This window comes from Stegostoma tigrinum, chromosome 3, assembly GCF_030684315.1.
Source record: "Stegostoma tigrinum isolate sSteTig4 chromosome 3, sSteTig4.hap1, whole genome shotgun sequence".
In the NCBI taxonomy this organism is placed as follows: domain Eukaryota; kingdom Metazoa; phylum Chordata; class Chondrichthyes; order Orectolobiformes; family Stegostomatidae; genus Stegostoma; species Stegostoma tigrinum.
In genome coordinates, this window is record NC_081356.1 from 80,989,845 (window position 1) to 81,011,477 (window position 21,633).

Here is a 21,633-nt window from a genome sequence, read left to right on the forward strand (position 1 = left end):
GTGGGGTCGGATTGTAAATGGCGGAAGTGTCGGAGGATAATGCGTTGTATCCGGAGGTTGGTAGGGTGGTGTGTGAGAACGAGGGGGATCCTCTTGGGGTGGTTGTGGCGGGGGCGGGGTGTGAGGGTTGTGTTGCGGGAAATACGGGAGACGCGGTCAAGGGTGTTCTCAATCACTGTGGGGGGAAAGTTGCGGTCCTTAAAGAACTTGGACATCTGGGATGTGCGGGAGTGGAATGTCTTATCGTGGGAGCAGATGCGGCAGAGGCGGAGGAGTTGGGAATAGGGGATGGAATTTTTGCAGGAGGGTGGGTGGGACGAGGTGTATTCTCGGTAGCTGCGGGAGTCAGTGGGCTTGAAATGGACATCAGTTACAAGCTGGTTGCCTGAGATGGCGACTGAGAGGTCCAGGAAGGTGAGGGATGTGCTGGAGATGGCCCAGGTGAACTGAAGGTTGGGGTCCCTTACTTCTGGGTGAAGATTGCTGTGAGAGTTTCAGCCTTATCTTTTGCACTGATGTCCTGGGCTCTTGCATCATTGAAGACGATGGGCATATTTGTGGGTCTTCTTCTCCAATGATTTGTTTTAATTGTCCACCACCATTCATGACTGTGGCAGGAATGCAGAGCTTGGATCTGATCCGTTCGTTGATGGGATTGTTTAACTCTGTCTGTCACTTACTGCTTATACCATTTGGCATTCAAACAGTCCTGTTTGGAGGCTTCACCGGGTTGATACCTTATCTTCAGGTATGTCTGGTGTTGTGACTGGCATGCCCTCCTGCACCCTCTATTGAACCAGGGTTGATCCCCTATCTTGATGGTAATAGTTGAGTGGGGAATATGCCCGGTCATGAGGTTATAGATTGTGCTGGAGTACTGTTCTGTTGCTGTTGATGGTCTACAGTGCCCCATGGATGCCCAGTCTTGAGTTGCGAGATCTGTTCAAAGTCTGTCTCATTTAGCACAATGATAGTGCCACACAACACAATGGAACTTATTTCAATGTGAATGTGGGACTTTGTCTCCCCAAGAACTTTGTCGTAGCCCCTCTTACTGATTATTATTATGGACAGATGGATCTGCAGATTGGTGAGGATGAGGTCAAGTATGTTTTTCCCTCTTGGTGGTGATGGAACCAATCACCGCAGATCCAGTGTAGCAGAATGTCCTTAAGGACCTGACCAGCTCAATTTGTAGTACTGCTGCTTAGCCACTGTTGGTGATTGGGTATTGAAATCCCCCACCCGGAGTATATTTTGTGGACTTGCCATCCTCAGTGCTTCCTCCAAATGTTGTTCAAGACAGAGGATTACTGATTCATCAGCTGAGGGAGGATGGTATATGGTAATCAGCGGGAGGTATGGTTAACATGAAGCCATGAGACCCCATGGGTCTAGAGTCAATGTGGGGACTCCCAGAGCAACTCCCTCCTGACTACACCACTGTGCCGCCATTTCTGCTGGGTCTGTCCTGTGGGTGAGATTCTGGCTTTGTTTTGAGGAGCAGAGTCGGAGGGAGGACCAGCTGGAGCATGATAACATAAATTCAACTTATCACTGGGATTCATGGCCTTGTTTCCCAGAGCACAGTCAGAGGGAGGAGCAGCCAGAGTAACTGAAACCTAACTGGAAGGGTGATGCCACTTGTACAGGTGTACTGAAAGCATACTGTTCGGGTACGTAATGGCCTGGCATGGCAACTACACTGGCCAGGACTGTAAGAAACTACAGAAGGTGGTGTGCATTGCCCAGACCATCACAGAAGCCAAGCTTCCATCCATGAACTCTATTTACATGGCTCACTTCTGCAGAAAGGTGGCCAGTGTCATCAAAGACCTATCACAGCCCGGTCATGATCACTTACAACCTCTCCCATCAGGCAGAAGGTACAGAAGTTTGAACACACATGCGAACAGATTCAGGAACAACTTTTTTTTCTGGCTGTTATAAGACTGTTGATTGGATTCCAGCCTCAATTACGTAATCTGCAACGTAACCTCTCTGCTTCCAAGTCTTTTTGATCTGTACATCCTTTGCTTGCTGTGATCTGCCTCTGATCTGAGCCTGTACTGCTCATAAACAAAGCTTGTCACTGTATTTTGGTACATGTGACAGTAAAATCAATCAGATCAATCCGGGAAAGCTGTGAGCTGATTGGCTGGTAGGAAACGTGCCCTAAATTTAGAAAGGACTCTGCAGAACTATCAAGTAAATTAACCAACTGGAATTAACTAAACTCATAATTAACTAAGTAGAGATGGCTGGACAGTTGATGTTCTGTAGCTGTATGATGTAGGAGCTGGCAGATCCCATTGCGAGCTGCAGTAATTGCATCTGCATCAAGTGTTGGTGGCTGGATGAACTTCAGCTCAGAATTCTGAGCTTGAAACACTGCGGTACATCCGGGAGGGGGAGAAATACCTGGTCGCTTTGTTTCAGGAGGTGGTGGCACCTGGTACACTAAGTACTTCAAATTCAGTCAGTGATCAGGTACAGTGTGTTGTGATTGCTAGTAAGGCAGATAAGGGGATCCTGAATTTAGGAACAGAGGAGTCTCCGTTCTTGACCTTGTCGAAATAGGTATGAGGTACGTTCTCCCTGAGGAGAGGATGAGGAAAAGGGCTATTGGGTGATGAACCAAGTGACAATTGCACCATGGTACGGGAGGCCATTCAAGAGAGGGCAGCAAAAGGACCAGTGGTAATTGTAAGGACTGTATAATTAGGGGGATTAGTAACATCCGTTGCGAGCAGAATTGAGAGTCTCACATAGTGTACCTGCCTGTCTGGTGTCTGGGCAAAGGACATCTTTGACTGGCCTGAAAGGATATTGGAACAGGAGGATCCAGTTGTTGTAGTCCGTGTTGGGATAAACAACATAGTCAAGGCTGGGAATGAGGACCTATTTGGGGATTATCAAGCACTGTGAATGAAATTGAGGAACAGGTCCTCAAGGATTATAATCTCCAGATTACTACCCAAGCCTTGTGCGCATTGGCAATGGGATAGGGAAATTAGGGAAGTAAACACATGGCTGAAGGAGTGGTGTAGGAAAGAGGGGTTCCATTTCATGGGGCATTGACATCAGTTTTGAAAAGGAGGACTCTACCATTGGGGCAGTTTCCATCTGAACCGATCTAGAAGCAGTGTTCTAGCGAAAAGGATAAATAAGATGTTCACTAGGACTTTAAATTAGTGAAATGGGAGGAAGGGAAGGGGACAATGACAGGCAATATAACGGTAAATAGAACAGGAAACCAATTTGACTTCTTTCTTCGTCCTCAATGTAGTTAAACCATACTGCATGAATGTTAACAGGAAGGAAAACTCAGGAGACATTCTTAGTGGAGATGTTAAAAGCTCGCATAAAGGCAGTTTTCGAGTGCTACAAGCATCTAGGTAATAAGGTCGATGAGTTAGCAGCACAAGTTGTGAATGTGTATGATTTAGTAGCTATTACAGAGACACGTTTGCAGGATGCTCACAACTGGGAATTAAATATCTGGGGTATCAGACTAATTGGAAGGACGGACAGCAAGGTAGGGGAAGTGGTGTTGCTCTGGTAGTTAAGGATGACGTCAAGGTGGTAGTGAGAGATGATATAGGTTCTATTGGAGATTAAGGTTGAATCCATTTGAGTGGAAATTAGAAATTCTGAGAAGAAAAAGTCACTGATAGGCGTAGTGTATAGGCCATGAAATAATAACCACTCACTGGGATGGGCACTAAACAAAGAAATAACTAAATCCTGTATCAATGGTACGGCAATTATCTTGCGGGATTTCAGTCTACATGTCAATTGGTTGAACCAGGTTGGTCAAGGCAGCCTTGAGCAGGAGTTCATTGAATGTATCTGCGATAACTTTTTTGAATAGTATGTAATGGAACTATCATATTTAGCAGACTGGAAACTTTTAAATGTATAACAAGCTACAGAAAGCTTGAAAAGGAATATAGCTTTCTTTTTGGATTGTCATGTATTATAATGTGACATCTATGGAACAAGCATGGATTTGATCAACTGTTAATGAAGAATTGCCCAAGCCTCTACTTTTAAAATTGTAATTTACTCTTTCTTCTCTCTCCAGGTCATGCCTTACATCATTTCCTCACTGAAAAACTGGATATATTACCTTCTCTCAGGTGTCAATCAGTGCTGCTCTACAATATCGATGCTCGGAGGTGAGCAAGTGATCAGAAAAGTTTTCTTTCGTTTTCTCCTCCCTTTCTTGTTTGGGATGTAGTTGGCTTGCACTTAGTGCTTCCTGGTTCTCATTATTTGCCACTGCAACCACCACTGGCATCATATTTTAATGGAAGGCTAAATTTGAATTATTGTGGATGCAGAATTGTACAGCAAAGCAAAGCAAATCTTATTGTTTAGAACTGTCATTTGAAATATTATCAGATTCTATGAATGCAGTTACATCTTGAAAATGAATTGACAAGTTTTAAAGAGATAACAAAGTATAGAGCTGGATGAACACAGCAGGCCAAGCAGCATCAGAGGAGCATGAAGGCTGACCTTTCGGGCCTAGACCCTTCTTCAGAAAAGAAGGGTCTAGGTCCGAAATGTCAGCCTTCCTGCTCCTCTGATGCTGCTTGGCCTGCTGTGTTCATCCAGCTCTACACCTTGTTACCTCAGATTCTCCATCTGCAGATCCTACTATCTCTGACAAGTTTTAAATTTTGAAATGAGCATGAGCAAATTTTGCTAATATTAGTATTCTGTCTCAGTAGTGTATCTGTACAGAAGTTTTCTTTGAACTGAAAAGGAGAGCATGACTTGTATGATTTGAGCAGAAGGACTTGGTGGTCTTGGGAAGTCTGTTTGTTTTGAAACAGTTTAAATTTACAACTATGTGACACCAGTGCATTTGGAGTTTGGTCACTGATTACTAAAATGATAGTGCATCTGAAATGTACTGTGTTGTAATAAATCAGCAATGTGGAATTGTCATTTGAAAACCATGTTAACTGAAATGGAAACGAAACTAGCATCATTTAGCAATACCGTGAACTACTTTGGAAAAAACAAGTTTTGGTGAGCATAATTTAATGACTTTTAGGGAGCTGCAGTCATGCTACTTCTCTATGTCAGGGTTCTTAGAATTTTACGGTTCAGAAGGAGGGCATTCAACGCATTGTGTATCTTAGCAGTTTCTGAAAGAGCTACACAGCTAGCCCTATTCTCCAGTCATATCTCATAACCCTTTAACTTAATTACTTTCAAACATATATCCACTTCTCTCTTGAAACCTCTAATAGAATGTCTCCACCATCCTCCCTGGCAGCGTATCCTTTAACGCTCTTCCTTAAGTAAGGTGCCCAGACTGAATGCAATTATCCAGATGTGATCTGACCAAAGTAGTAGAGTTATAGTATCACTTCTTTGCTTTTATACTCTTCTGCCTCTGTTTGTACGCCCAAGGATTCTGTAAGTCACCTTAACAACTGTTTCAGTCATGCACACATGTGAACCCCAAGCTCCCTCTGCTGTTGTCCTCCCCACAAAGTTACATCACTGAGTCTGTATTGTCCCTCCTCGTTTCTTCTGCTGAAATACAGTACCTCACATTTCTCTACATTGAAATTCATGTGTCAGGTGTCTGTCCATTTGGCTAACTTGTCAATGACCTCAGCAAATTGCTCAGCATCCATCCTTAGTATTCATTATTCTCTCTCAATTTTTCAGTTGATACGAAGCTAGAGATCTTTCCCTCAACATCAATCTCTCTAAGTTGTTTATACAACTCAAAACAGCAAGGGCCCCAACACCAATCCCTGGAGAGCACCACTTTCAATTAATTTGTCTCCAGTCTGAGAAATGCCCATCTATACCTTTTTTCTTTGAATTGAAACACAATTTAGGGGATAGCACGATGCAGGTAGTGGATTTGCATGAAATTTGTAAGTTGCACAGGAATTTGCTAAGCACAGAGCAGAAAATATTACTTGTACAAATGCAATAACTGTTAATAAATTAGCAGACTGTACCCCACACAATCCTGGAATGTGCTAAGTTACCATAACTTCAACTACTCCCTCTGGTGATAGTGAACAGTATAGATGCATTTCAGGGAGAGGTCAGATAAGCACATCAGGGTCAAGATATATAATGATGTATGGACAGAGGTTCAAGTGGAACATAAATGCTGCTGTAGACCATTTGGACTAAATGATTGACTTTTCTGCTATATAGAACATAGAACAATACAGCGCAGAACAAGCCCTTCAGCCTTCAATGTTGCGCCGACCTGTGAACTAATCTAAGCCCATCCCCCGACACTATCCCATCATCATCCATATGCTTATCCAAGGACTGTTCAAATGCCCCTAATATGGCTGAGTTAACTACATTGGCAGGCAGGGCATTCCACGCTCTGAGTAAAGAACCTGCCTCTGACATTTGTTTTAAATCTATCACCGCTCAATTTGCAGCCGTGCCCCCTCATACAAGCCGACGTCATCATCCTAGGAAAAAGACTCTCACTGTCCACCCTATCTAATCCTGCTATAAGAACTCAGTCTTCCCTATTCACTATCTAAGCCCATATCCAAGAATAAGATGTTGTGAATTTTTAATTTGAAGTTCCAAAGGTGGTGAATGATGAATATGTTGTAAGTATAATTGTATCTGGAATTTTAGTGCTTTTCACTATTTTTCTTCTGCAGAAACATATTAGAGAAGCTTGAGTCTTCTATATGGGCCATTTTCTTTCAAAAAATGGAAAGCGTGTGAAGAAGAGAAGACGGAAAGTTAAAAAGAACTGCCTTCTCCGTGGACCTTGTATGTTGTGTTTCATAGTTCATAATACTTCTTCTCTTGACGAGGATCAGTTTGAAAGTGCATCCAAATTAGCTGAGCGATACGCTGCACTGACCACGACAGAGGAATGCGCTAAGTTTCTTCTTTCTCCCAAGGAACTTGCAATCTGGGAAGAACAAGGCAAGAGTTTACTTTCCAGTGTTCCAACCACACTGATTGGGCCATCTCTGTTTAGAACAGTCTCATCAGATTATTTGGATATGCCAGTTTGCAAACGTAAATGTGCTGGAGTGCAAACGTGTACACCTCATAAACTGCCTCGTTCTGCATTGGAGGGAGTTCCTGACACTGGTTTAAATAATGACGTAACAGAGCATCCAGTACCTGCACGTACTTTGCCAGCTTCCACAGCAGAATGCACTAGTGTAGGTCTTCAGGGGAACATGGGTGACTGCTCATCTCTGCTACAATGTCCGGTGTCCCCTTTGGGACCTGAAGACAATGAACTTCTTCCCCATGATAACTTAAGAATGGAATCTGAACCACCGAATATAAATCAACTTCCGTCCTCAATACTTCTGAAGGTGAGGCTTCTAACTATGCATGATTTATTTATTATTTTAAATTTTTTCTAATATGTTATAATCAGTTATGAAAGCCCGTAAACAAAACTGGATTATTCAAATTAAACATCTTCAAAATGTGTGATTTGTTTTTTCAGAGAAGCTGGAAACTATATTTATAGAAAATATACCATTATACTTCTTGACCCCCATTTACTCCATATTTAAACCTTTTCTGCTTTACTCATGTTTGGTATGCTCAGTCTTCAGTCTTGGTTCTGTGCATGGGGGAGGGAGGGGACATAACGTTTATTTAAAATAATTAATATTCCTGCAATATTACACCAGCAAAATAATTTCATACAATGTCATAGAATCCCTACAGTGCAGAAAGAGATCATTTGGCTCATCAAGTCTCCACTGACCCACTGAAGAGCAACCCGTGCAGTCCTATCCCCATAACCTGCCATGCCTAATCTACCAAGCCAGCACATCTCTGGATGCTATGGAGCAATTTAGTCTAGCCAATCCACCTAACCTGTGCATCGATGGACTGTGGGAAGAAACCAGAACACCCAGAGGAAACCCATGCAGACAAGGGGAGAATGTGCAAACTCAACGCAGACGAGGCTAGAATCAAACCTGGGTCCCTGGTGCTGTGAGGCAGCAGTGCTAGCCACTGTTGCTGCCCTTTGTTTTTTGTAGTCTTAATAAGACTCTTTGCTATGCAATGTGAATGCTGGAATGTTGTAAACTAGTGTACTCTGCTGAATGCCTGTGATGGCCTTAAATTGTGAAATTATTCCATACCTGTCTAGTTTGAATTAAGAACAAACTAAACTAGTTATATGAGTAAGTCTTTCTGCTGTAGGCTGTTTTGGAGTTATTAGGTATCACCTTTGTATCATTTGTGTCATTTCTTTCGCTATTTGTTAAAATGTCATTATAAACTGAAATCACTCTTGCCATCTTTCTTCATTTCCAAACAATTCTCTACCAATAATACCTCTAATCACATCATCATTTAATCATTGCAATTGCATCCCATCTAAGTCTACTCTGCTCCCAAGCAAATAATCTTGATATTTGATATACTGTTTTGGCCACCTTTTCCTATAGCCTGAAATGTTCTTAATCAGGAATGAACCAAAACTGTAACAGTATTCCAAATGTAGACACATAGAGCCATACAGCACGGAAACAGACCCTTCAGTCCAACTCAACTCGGCTTTATATAGCCGAGAAAATAACGTTTTTGTATATAACTTATTAGTAAGGTGGTCAAAAAAATTGCTTTTTAACATCTTTAAGTCTAGAATGATTTCAGTGCAGGAAGTCTATCCTATCAAACCCGTGCCAGCCCCTTGCAAGAACAATTTAGGTAGAGGAATAGATCTATCTTCTACCGGTAGGCTAAGGTGCTTTGAAAATTACAGTTGAAACATTCTCCACCATCGTTTTAGGGACTGAGGCCTGGCAGCTCAGTGGTTAGCGCTGCTGCCCCACAGCGCCAGAGGTCCAGATTCCAGCTTCTGGTGACTGTGAGGAGTTTGGACATTCTCTCCATGTCTGTGTGGGTTTCCTCTGGATGTTCTGGTTTTCTCCCACAGTCCAAAGATGTGCTGGTTAGGTGGATTGGCTACGTGTCCATAGTGTCTAGGTGGGAAATGTAGAGATAAGATAGGGGGTGGGTCTGGGTGGGATGATCTTTGGAGGGTTGGTGTGGACTTTATGGGTCAAGTGGCCTGCTTCCACACTGTAGGGATTCTGTGGATTCAATGGATATCTAGATTGTAGCCACCCATTGTGTGAAAGGTTTCCCTTGTCTTTATCTTTTGCTGATGAACTTCAAATCATGCTCATTGGTTTTTCACTGTGCTGCCAATTGGAACAGTTTCTTCCTATCCACAATGCTTATACTCTGGGCATCAATTCTTCATCATGCTCCCTCTGCTCCATCTTCTCCAATTTACCCATTTATCTGAAGCCCTTCATCCCTGAAACCGTTCTTATAAAACTTTTATGCATGCACTCCAATGCTTTTATGTTCTTTCTAAAGTTTGACATCTAGAAATGTTCGCAATTCTCCACTTGAGGCCAAAAGACTGTTCTAGAACAGTTCACCAACTTGGACTTTCTGCCTTCTTGATGGCTTTTTCAAATTGACTTGCAGGCTTCAATGATTTGTGTACACGTACTTCCACATGTCTTTGTTTCTCCACCATGAAACCCTTTAAATTGAATCCCTTTCTTGGTGATCTCACCAAAATGTGCCCCTGTGAGTGTTTACGTCCGCTTGAAGCAGGAAGATTTCTTCATTTCCATTTAAGTTTCTGTCATTTTGCAATTTTTTTCCAGTGGACTCATAGTACCCAATTGCAGGCCACTGAAATATATCAGAAAAAGCAGTACTCCTAAGACTTGACCCATGGGAAATCACATTGAATGCCTTCTTTTGGTCCAAAAAGCAACTGTTCACTATCAGTCAACTAATTATAGATTGGTGCTGCCAGTGCCCATTTATTACTTGAACTTCAAGTCCACTGGAATCATTTTAAAAAGCCCATCAACATTAGATGAACTGCATGACATTGATCAAAAAAGTCAATCAAGTTTGTTAAATTTGAGATAAAACTGGAAAATACTGGAAATGCTTTGGTCAAGCAGCATTCTAGAGAGAGAGAGAGACAGCATTAAACTATTGGATCAATAACTTTGAACATTAATGACTGGCATGGTTAGGAGTCTGCTTCCTTTGAGCTGAAAGATCTTGGGTATCAATCCTAATGCAGGACTTGTTGGCTCCACTCAGTGATACACGTGAGCCACAACGTATCAGTATAGTTCTACAGTTTGCAAAATTGTTGAAGCAGTAAGTCAGACAGGTTGATTGTAATGCCTTGTGATCTCCTGCTGTTAGAATTTGAATACTGTCAAAGGTGAAAGCCTTTTGAAAGTTTGTTGTTTGCATTTCAGAATTTGGTGTTTATTTTTAAGTGGGATTTCTGCATGAAAGTCTGGTGATTTATTTGATTTCATTGAAAAGTGCACTTTGTGGTACTGAGGAAACAAAGATTTTTTTGCTGGTTCATCTTCAGCTGGTATAAGAGCAAGAACGTCAAACTTCATTTCCTTAATTATAACAGGTTCAGTAAGAATGCAAAATTTTACATCTGTGACATGATTACCCTTCTAAGGACTTTTGTGTTGATACCTTTTGTGATGAGTAATTTCAACAGACAATCCTGTTGAAATGTCTGAAGTTGCATTATTATGCATTTTTAATACATTGTAATGGGAAAAGAAATTAATTTTCTGTCCTAATTATATAGAGCTGTGTACTTAATGAGAGTAAAGAGCTTCTGAATTATTACTTAAATTCCAGGCTAAATAATGGGGAGAGGATTGAAAATCTTTGATACACGAGGAAAGCTCCATTTTCATTCAAAAGTGGCTTCAATAGGACATCGATGAACGCTATCTCCAGATATCTGTATGTTTTCGTAGCATAGGCACACTTTTATTTCTTAAGTTTATATCAAAATACAAGTGGTGTTGGTTTAGGAGCAATTTAGGTTATTATCCACTGCAGCAGTCTAGACTTAAAAACAAAAATCTGCATTCCAATTGACTGTATTAAACTGTCAAAACTCCTGTAAAATGTGCTGTTTAGTTATAAATCATATTGAAGTAATTATTATAAATAATTGTCTGTCTGATTTGAAAAATACCTTCTCTGTATTTGCCTGCCTTCCATTCTCATAAGCTGATTTTAATTTGGTCTGTAGCTTTCTGAACAGAATGACTCGTATCTAGGTCTGTAAAACCTTAGTTCATGCCTTTTGTCACATTTTCTTCTGATTCCCTATGCCCATGTTTAGAATGAAAGTGCGATGTTAAACTTGTCATGTTGTCATTTTGTAAACTGCCCACTGGATGTAGCTGAGATTTTGTTCACCAAAATACTTTTCTCTTCAGATATGTTTTCAATCTGCATTGTAACTTTCTTGGTATACATTTTACAACTTAATTCAACATTTTTTTTTAGGGGAGTCTAAAACTAGAGGATTTAGGTTTAAAGTGAGGTGGGAAAGATTTGAAAGGGACCTGAACGGCAGCCTGTTAGCACAGATAGTGGTGCGTGTATGGAATGAGCTGCAAGACGAAGTGATGGAGGCTGGTGCAATTACAACATTTAAAAGACATCTGGATGGGTACATGAATAGGAACGGTTTGGAGGGATATGGGCCAAATATTGGCAAATGGGATTAGGTTAGTTTAGGATATCTGGTTGGCATGGATGAGTTGGATTGAAGGGTCTGTATCATTGCTGTGTCTCCATGACTCTATAACTATATTGGTTTTTGGTACCTTTCAGCCATTTAGACCGTCAGTTGTTTAAAACTGAAAATTTTTGTAGACTTTTTACGAGTGATTTTTGGTCTGTTCTCTTGGATTCTTCTGGGCCTGTCCCTATTTTAATGTTTATTTCAACATTTTTTTTGAAGTGCAAGTTTACACCTGCAGTTCTGTGTTGTTGTGCAGCTGTATTCTTTGTCATCTTGCTCCTACTTTTTCATTAATTTTAACTTGAGGTTATTCAAAGCCCTGCTATTTGTATCTTAATTTGCAGTAGGTCCCATTCACCTATTACCTGTGTGTTCACTGACTTGTGTTGATTCCTGATTGATCAATTTCTTGATGTAAAATTTCTCATAGTGGTTTTAAAATCCCTCCAAGGCCGTTGTTTTCCTCCTGTCTGGCTTGGAAGATTATTACTTCTCTCCTTAAGCTTTCTCTGTTTCTTCTCTGTTCTTCTGTATATTTTAACTTTCATTTTCCTAATCAATGTTGTTGGGCATTTGGTAACTTAGCAGCACCAATGTTAGGCTCTTTGCTGCCAGAAATTGTTAATTATGTTGCAGAGATAAGCAAGGATGTTTGGTATTGCCACATGCATCAATGTAATTGCTTGCAAAATTTTGATTATTTATTTTCCATTTCAGGTCTTTGCTCATTTAACTTTAAAGGAGCGATGCCTTTCAGCATCTTTGGTTTGCAAATACTGGCGTGACCTTGGTTTAGATTTTCAATTTTGGAAACAGTTGGATCTCAGTGGTCGACAACAGGTATGGATTGCACTGTGTTGTGGTATAATTTGGAAAAATAAATTCTGAAAGATCACAATTATTATTACTTTAAATATCTTGCATAGATTGCATGGTTAGGTAAACACATATTTTGAGAGAAGGACAGAATAGTTAAATAATTTGCACTGCTAAAATAAGTTTTTATTCTGATAATTTTATAATAAATTGCATAGGCGGAAATGAAATATGAATTGGAGTAGGTCACTTCTCCAATTTAGCTGTATTCAATAAGATCATGTCTGGCCTGAATATTCTACATTCCCTCCTACCCCTGATAACATTTCAACCTCTTGTAAGAATGTTTTTACCTCTGTCTGAAAAATTTTCAAGAGTTCTCCTTCCTTCACCTTTGCACGGAGAGAGTTCCATCTAAACAAAAGGTTTCCGTAGCCCTGTCTTAAACAGGTTATTCCTTATTTGAAACAGCCCCTAATTTGACATTATTTTACAAGAGAAACCTTCTCCTCCACATCTCATCTTTTAAGGCCTTTCAGGATCTTGTATCTTTCAATCAAGTTACTTCTTACTCTTTTTAACCTCCAGCATATCTAAGTTTCCCATGTCCAATCTTTCTTCATAAGACAGCTCTTGCACCCTATGTGCTGTATGTCTGCCAGGTATTTACAAACCAGCCGGAAGGTCACGTCGACATAACACTTTGATTATTGAGCAAAATGTGTAATATTTCAATATTTTTATTTTAAGTGTTCTATTATTGTTCAGTCAAATTGGTAAGCCTCATACAACTTCCTTCAGTTCAAAGAGTAAATTGTCTTGTTTCTGTTTTGCTGTGAATTTTGTCAGCTTTCTAAAGGCTTCAGGGTAGTCTGCGTTTTGCCAGGGCCAAAATTTATTAAGGCTCTGGTGAGCTGGTTTCTGGAACTGCTGGAACCTTTCTAATGTAGGCAATTCTACATTGCTGTTAGGCGGGAATTGCAGAACTTTGAATGAAATATGTTTACTTTAGTGATGGAAACGGATACGTGTATACCACTGGACAAGAGTTATAGCTGGGGGAAAGGCAATTACGATGAGATTAGGCAAGATTTAGGACGCATAGGATGGGGAAGGAAACTGCAGGGGATGGGCACAGTAGAAATGTGGAGCTTATTCAAGGAAAAGCTCCTGCGTCCTAGATAAGTATGTACCTGTCAGGCAGGGAGGAAGCTGTAGAGTGCAGGAGCTGTGGTTTACGAAGGAGGTGGAATCTCTGGTCAAGAGGAAGAAGAAGGCTTATGTTAGGATGAGATGTGAAGGCTTAGTTAGGGCACTTGAGGGCTACGAGGTAGCCAGGAAAGACCTAAAGAGAGAGCTCAGAAGAGCCAGGAGGAGACATGAGAAGTTGTTGGTGGATAGGATCAGGGTAAACCCTCAGGCTTTCTATAGATATTTAAGGAATAAAAGAATGACAAAAGTAAGATTGGGGCCAATCAAGGATAGTCGTGCTAAGTTGTGTGTGGAGTCAGAGGAGCTAGGGGAAGCACTAAATGAATATTTTTCAACAGTATTCACTCTAGAAAACGACAATGTTGTCGAGGAGAATACTGAGATACAGGCTACTAGACTAGGTGGGATTGAGATTCAAGGAAGAGGTATTAGAAATCCTTCAGAGGCTGAAGATAGATAAGTCCCCTAGGCCGGATGGGATTTATCCTTGGATCCTCTGGGAAGCCAGGGAGGAGATTGCCGAGCCTTTGGCATTGATCTTTAACTCGTCATTGTCTACAGGAATAGTGCCAGATGACTGGGGGATAGCACATGTGGTTCCCCTGTTCAAGAAGGGGGGTAGAGACAACCCTAGTAATTATAGACCAGTGAGCCTTACCTCAGTTGTTGGTAAAGTGTTGGAAAAGGTTATAAGGGATAGGATTTATAATCATCTAGAAAAGAATAAATTGATTAGGGATAGTCAGCACGTTTTGTGAAGGGAAGGTCGTGCCTCACGAACCTTATTGAGTTCTTTGAGAAGGTGACCAAACAGATAGATGAGAGTAAACCGTTTGATGTGGTGTATATGGATTTCAGCAAGGCGTTCAATAAGGTTCCCCACAATAGGCTATTGTACAAAATGTGGAGGAATGGAATTGTGGGAGACATAGCAGTTTGGATTGGAAATTGGCTGGCTTGCTGAAAGAAGACAGAGGGTGGTAGTTGATGGGAAATGTTCATCCTGGAGACCAGTTACTAGCGGTGTACCGCAAGGGTCGGTGTTGGGTCCACTGCTGTTTGTCATTTTTATAAATGACCTGGATGAGGGCGTAGAAGGATGGGTTAGTAAATTTGCAGACAACACTAAGGTCGGTGGAGTTGTGGATAGTGACGAAGGATGCTGTAGGTTGCAGAGAGACATTGATAAGCTGCAGAGCTGGGCTGAGAGGTGGCAAATGGAGTTTAATGCAGACAAGTGTGAGGTGATGCACTTTGGTAGGAGTAACTGGAAGGCAAAGTACAGGGCTAATGGTAAGATTTTTGGTAGTGTAGATGAGCAGAGAGATCTCAGTGTCCATGTACACAGATCCTTGAAAGTTGCCACCCAGGTTGACACGGCTGTTAAGAAGGCATACAGTGTTTTAGCTTTTATTAACAGAGGGATCGAGTTCCGGAAGCAAGAGGTTATGGTGAAGCTGTACAAAACTCTGGTGTGGCCGCACTTGGACTATTGTGTACAGTTCTGGTCACTGCATTATAAGAAGGATGTGGAAGCTTTGGAAAGGGTGCAGAGGAGATTTACTAGGATGTTGCCTGGTATGGAGGGAAGGTCTTAACGAGGAAATGCTGAGGGACTTGAGGCTGTTTTCATTAGTGAGAAGGTTGAGAGGTGACTTAACTGAAAGATATAAAATAATCAGAGGGTTAGATAGGGTGGATAGGGAGAGCCTTTTTCCTAGGATAGTGTCGGCGAGCATGAGGGGGCATAGCTTTAAATTGAGGGGTGAAAGATACAGGACAGATGTCAGAGGTAGTTTCTTTACTCAGAGAGTAGTAAGGGAATGGAACGCTTTGCCTGCAACGGTAGTAGGTTCGCCAACTTTAGGTACATTTAAGTCGTCATTGGACAAGCATATGGACGTACATGGAATAGTGTAGGTTAGATGGGCTTCAGATCGGTATGACAGGTTGGCACAACATTGAGGGCTGAAGGGCCTGTACTGTGCTGTAATGTTCTATGTTCTATGAAAGCTGGTGAAGGAATGGTGATATAATTCACATCAGGATGGTGTGAGATTGGGAAGAAATGATTTTCTGTTACATTGCTGTCCTGTCTGTCTTGATGAAGGTCATAGATTTGTAAGATGTTGTTGAAGAAGACATTGTATGTTGCTCCTTTGTATCCTGTGAATAGCACAGTTTGTTGCCAGAATAGTTCTCTATATTTAATGACACATTGTATGTAATGCCAATTGTTATGGAAACATATGGCAGTTTTGACTTCAGCACTAAAAGAACAAGATCTTCAAATTCAGAATTTTTGCATTGTTTTCTTTCCTTCTTTGCCATGTAACCATCAGCATTGTTCCATAATTTATGGTAACCCCCAAGTTTTGTAAAGTAAACGAGAAGCTATTAATCAACCCTCAGTAATCGCTGGTGGAAAAAACCTCTGCAGATCTGGCAGCATCTGCGGAGAGAAAAAGAGTTCATGTTTCAGCTCCACTGATCCTTCGGCGGGTCCCTGAAGAGTCACTGGACCTGAAACATTAACTCACCTTTTGCTCCAATGATGCTACCAGAGCTGCTGAGCTTTTCCAGCAACTTCTGTTTTTGTTGCTGATTTCTGGCATCTCCAGTTCTTTCGGTTTTTTTTCCTTGATTAGTTGATGTTGACTGATTTTAGTCATCCATGAGCTCTCTGTTAAACTAATGCATTTAACATAATTCTCTATTCTCTTACCTTTTAGTGGTCATTTATTTCTTGACTATAATTGATAGTCCAGCAAACAACACTGCTGATGTTGATTATACATCATTCTGCATTGGCCCTTCATTCTCCGCTCTTAATTAAAATTAATATTTACGGAGATATTTTATCCTGAGTATCAGTAATATCAGAGGTCTCTGGTTTGGGGGTCAGCTCAAAATCTCTGATTTGGCTTTGCTGTGAAGTGGTTAATTATTTTATCTATAAATGTGCTGTCATGGTCGGTCTCAGTTTTAAAGTTTAATTTTATAATTGCTACTTAACAGCAATAGATGGAGGATGTCTCAATTTACAAAAGGTGATCAATATTTAATCACTCCAAGTCATAAAGAGATATGCCAATACTACAATTTAATGGATTCTGCCAACATAGCACAAGGCTGTTTTTGATAATCAGGCTTTTGAAAGAGCTATGCAGTACATTTTATTTCCTTGCAAATTTCTTCTCTTCAAGCATTTATCCAGTTCCCTATTGAATCTTACTTTGTTTCATCCTTTCCATGCATTGCATCTCGGATATCTTGCTGGCTAAAAATGTTCTTGTCAGCTTGTCTTTGGCATTTTTAATCAATTACCTTACAAACAGTATAAATATAATTCAAACTGAGGATGAAATGAACTTCAAAAAATATTCTGAAATAATTACGCTGTATAACTTCTAAGAAAAGTCTTGAGAAACATGTCCTGCCAAATGAGAGATAACTAACACAAAATTTATGACTTCTGTATGCAATGAAAAGAATCCCTAGGCGGGCTGAAAAACAATATATAAAGATAATTTCAGACTTGAAGAATATTTATATGAAAAGGCTGAGAAACTTGTGACAAATTATGAATTCAGTATAATGGAGGCTGAGTGACTTGAGTTCTACTTTAGTGTCTACAGATGGATGGTCACAAAATGTTTCCACGAACAGAAGTTTGGTCTATTTCTTTATAAACAATGGTTAGTTTCATCGTGGCTAAAAATGTAGTAATTTGTGATTTTCTGCTGTTTAACGGAAAATACTCCATGGCTCTTCTGTGTTCTTGCTTTGCAATTTTATATTTGAAAAAAGTTGTCATGAACAGTTTCGAGCTCTTTTATTGAGATTTGAGTTTTTTCTTCCTTCACAAATTTTTTGCCCTAACAGCAGTTGATCTGCTACAGAATAATTTGTGGATATGGCTAATATTACTTCTTTAGGTTGTTATTTGGTCATACGTGTGATTTTAGTTATTTGATTGAATGTGTTAATATTGTAAAATATAAACTAGATTCCGGGCCCAAACATATGCAGCTGTTTAATCAGTGCGCATTCTCTTAGTATCTATGAAGTAACTGCAGAGTCTGGTATCCCATCACCAAATCACCCTTTATTTACTTGTACACAGTACACTGTGGCCAGCAAGGTAGGAGTCGGTCTCCTGAACTAAGGAGATTCTAAATCCATGGTAGTTTTTTTCTAAATGACAGAAACATTTTTATTTAATTTTGTTTCTACTCAGTTTATTTTGTTAATCCACTTTCTCTGCATGGTTAATAGATTTCGCTCCATGCAGCACTACTTTGCACAGATTACAGACCAGGAAACAAATTTCTATATGATGTAGTTAATCAGTTGTCAGGAAAATCCCCTGTTTATATTGGTCAGCCAGGCCTTTCTGATTGGGGCTGTTAACCTGGGCCAATCAAGGACCCTGTAGTCCATGAGGTCCAGGTGGCTCCAGTCACTACATCCCTTTTCCCGAGTCCGGAGAAGTAGGCCTGGTCTTTCTGTTGTAGCTTTTTCTGTGATGTTTTTGCTCTGGGTCCGGTTCCTTTTGAGTCGGACTCTGACACTGGCAGCGTGTACTGGACTGTAGCCTGTCTCTTGCGCCCAGACTGTCTCAGGAGAGTTACTTCATCATCTTCTTGTGGTAATGATATTGAGGCTGCGTCAATCTTATCCTGAAGCTTCCTTGATACTAGCTGGAGGGAGAGAGCCTAACTGCTGAGAGGCCTTCAGGTTGTTCTGAAGAGCCAGCTATGTTTAGTTCCTGCCCATTTTGTGAGGTAACAACTTTTAGATGATTCACCTATTTGTGCAGAGCTGCCTTAGCTGCCCAAACTTCATAAGTCATGGGACCCAACCTCACTTTGCACCCATATAGGGCTAATTCAGTGGTTCCAGCACCAAACTTAGTTCCCCAAATTAATTCCTCTTTCTTGCTTGGAAGAGGCATATGGCTGGCATTGGTGTCCCCAGCAGTGTCTCAAACACCCACCCTGCCCAAGGGTCTGGAAATATCAGATTTAACTTTGTGGTGCCTCCTGCCCATTGGCAACTCTGCTGGGGCTATCCCTGTTGTTGCTTGTGGGATGGTCATATACTTGAACAGGAACTGAGACAGTTTGGTATCATGTGATGCAGCAGGCTGCTTCTTTAAGCCTGTCTTCAACGTTTGGACTGCTCTTTCTGCCAGACCATTGGATAATGGATGGTATGGAGTTGTCCTTATGTGCTCGATGCCTTTTGACTTAAGGAAATAATCCAAAATTCTGTGCTGGTAAATAATGTTCCATTGTCTGTGACCAAAATTCCTGGGAGATCGTGTACCATGAACAATGCTTGCAGCTTCTCAAGTTGTTATCCCTGAGTTTGTTGAATGGGCTTTATGCATGTCCAACCACTTTGAATGGATATCCACAATGACCAGAAAAATTCAGCACATGAAAGAACTGGCATAGTTGACATGTAACTGAGTCCAGGCTTTAGCTGGTAATTCCCATGAATATGATGCCACTGCTGGTGGCAAATTTTTGTTCTTGTTGGCACCCTGGGCAATGCCCCATGAATGCAACTATGGAGGCATCCAACCTTTGCCACCAGCCATTATGCTTTGCTAGCATCTTTGTTTTGGAAACACCTGGATGCCCCTGGTGGAGTTTGGCCAGAATCTAGTGGCGCACTTTACTTGAGACAATTGCCCTTGCTCCCCAGTGTAATATGCCGTCGTCCATGGTGATCTGGCCTCGTTGGGTCCAGCTAGGTTTCAGACCTGGTTGCGATGGTCCTTCTGTTTCCCTGTTACCAACAGTTGTTTTAGTTTTGCTAGGACAAGATCTTTTTGTGCCCACAGTGGGATATTGTTAGGGGTGACCAGAAGGGTGTCCAGGAAGTTTAAAACCAAAATGGATTCTTCCAGGGGAGGCACCACTGGTGGAGTATCTGCCAGTGGGAAGCGGCTTACAGCATCCACTTCCTGAATGGTGTTCTAACTTGTACGTGCTGAGAATTAGGGCACATTGCTGAATTTTACCAGAAGCTATGGGTAGCACCGCCTTGTCATTGTTCAGTAGCCCTAGAGGGACTTGTGATCTGTAACTATGATAAGTTCCCATCTGTAAAGGTACTGGTGGAATTTCCTCACATTAACTCTGTCAACTCTCGGAAGGTTTTAGTGTCTGATGCCTCTGGGAAAGTTTTTAAGGCCTTTAAAACTGAAAATCCTGCAGGTTTGCAAGCATTGAGAAAGATTACTCGTTGCATGTTATTTGCCCTGAAAAAATCATACATTCTTTCCACATCCTGGGCCCAGTCTTCAACAGGATCAGATGAGTCAAGCTTCCCAAACAAAGGCATGATGCCAGAAATGCTTACCCCAATTCCAGGATGGCTGCTGCAAATGAATATTCTTCAGGCATGTACTGCTTTTTTCCAAGGCCACTGAAATAACTGCAGAGAGGCCAGTATCCTGTCACCAAGTCACCATTTATTTACTTGTATGCCATACATTGGCTGTAGCAGCCAGCTCAGAGTCAGTTTCACAAACTGAGCAGATTCCAAATCCTTCACCCCCCGCCGCAATGGGAGACTGATAGCAAAGGTATGAGCCAAGGGGATCTAAGGAAATTTGGCTAATTGGATTAAGAATGGGCTGAGTAGCAGCAAGTAGAGCGTGCTGATCGCGGGATGTTTTTGTCACTGGATGCCTACAGCTGGTGATGTACCGTAGGGTTCTGTCTTAGGGCTCCATGCTGTTTGTGTTACATATAAGTGATTTAGACTTGAGCGTTGGAAGGTTGATCAGCAAGCTTGCAGATGATACAAAAATTTGGGAGTGGTCAATTGTGAGATGGCTAGTTTAAGATTATAAGAGGATATAAACAGGAGGGCTGATCAGTGGCAATTAGAATTCAATCTAGATATGTGTGAGGTAATGCACTTGGGCAGAAGGCAACAGAGTATGTGATAAATGGCATGACCCTGGAAAGCACCAAAGATCAGAGGGAACTTAAAGTCAACAAAGTGGTTAAGAAGGCACATGGTTTACTTGCCTCCATTAGTTTAAGAGCATGGAGGTTTTGCTGGAACTACATAAGATGTTGGTTAGACCACAGGCCATTGCTAAAGTGTTGTGTGCAGTTCTGATATCCACATTGATAGAAGGCATGTGACAGCAATGGAGAGGGTGCAGAGGAGATTTACCAGTATGTTGCCTGGGCTGGAAACTTTCTTTTATGAAGAGAGATTGGATAGACTGGGGTTGTTTGATTTTTCTTGGATTGGAGCAGGCTCAGAAGGTATATGATTGAGATATATAAATTTATAATGGGCACAGATAGGGGAGGCAGCAAGGAAGTTTCTCCTTGGTGGAGGGATAAATGACCAGGGAGCATAGATTTGAGGTAAAAAATATTAGGTTTAGGTGGGGACATGAGTCAAAATATTTTTGCCCAGTGGCTGATGGGAATCTGGAACTCAGCACCTGGAAGGGTGGTGCTGGCATAAAGCCTCATTTTAAGAGGTTTTTAAATACACACTTTGAATACCAAGGTGTATAAGGCTTTTGGCCAAGTGCTGGAAAATGGGATTGGAATAATCAAATGCTTGCTTTTGTCTGCCTCAGACTTGATGGGCCAGAGAGCCTTTTCTTCTGTGCTGTCAGTTGTTGTTATGATTCTCTGTGTGCTCTCTCTCTGTCTCTCTCTCTCTCTCTCTCTCTCTGTCTCTCTCTCTCTCTCTCTCTCTCTCTCTCTCTCTCTCCTCTCTCTCCTTCCGCAACTCCTGTTGATTTGAAGCTATGTGTTCAAGACAGTGCCTGTAGCTATGCCTTTGCCATCCTCCCCTCAATAAAGGTAATGTGTCACTTGAGGGACATGGGCTAGGTATAGATAAGAAAGAAGAATGGTTTTTGTGCCTGGTTGTGGAGGGGTTGGTGCTTAAAGCTATACTATGAATGCTACTTATGTCTTTGAAAATTATTGACA

General features: G+C 41.3%; 1 protein-coding gene across 2 annotated transcripts in view; it reads left to right on the plus strand.

The window, feature by feature from the left end:
* Positions 1–21,633, plus strand: part of fbxl17 (F-box and leucine-rich repeat protein 17) — a 700,184-nt gene that overhangs the window by 12,794 nt on the left and 665,757 nt on the right. For both annotated transcript variants that reach the window (XM_048526933.2, XM_048526934.2), the window contains exons 2-4: positions 4,088–4,181; positions 6,675–7,352; positions 12,338–12,460. In XM_048526933.2, coding sequence (XP_048382890.1) covers positions 6,705–7,352; positions 12,338–12,460 — 771 coding nt within the window. In that variant the 5' untranslated portion in view covers positions 4,088–4,181; positions 6,675–6,704. The remainder of the gene's footprint in view (positions 1–4,087; positions 4,182–6,674; positions 7,353–12,337; positions 12,461–21,633) is intronic.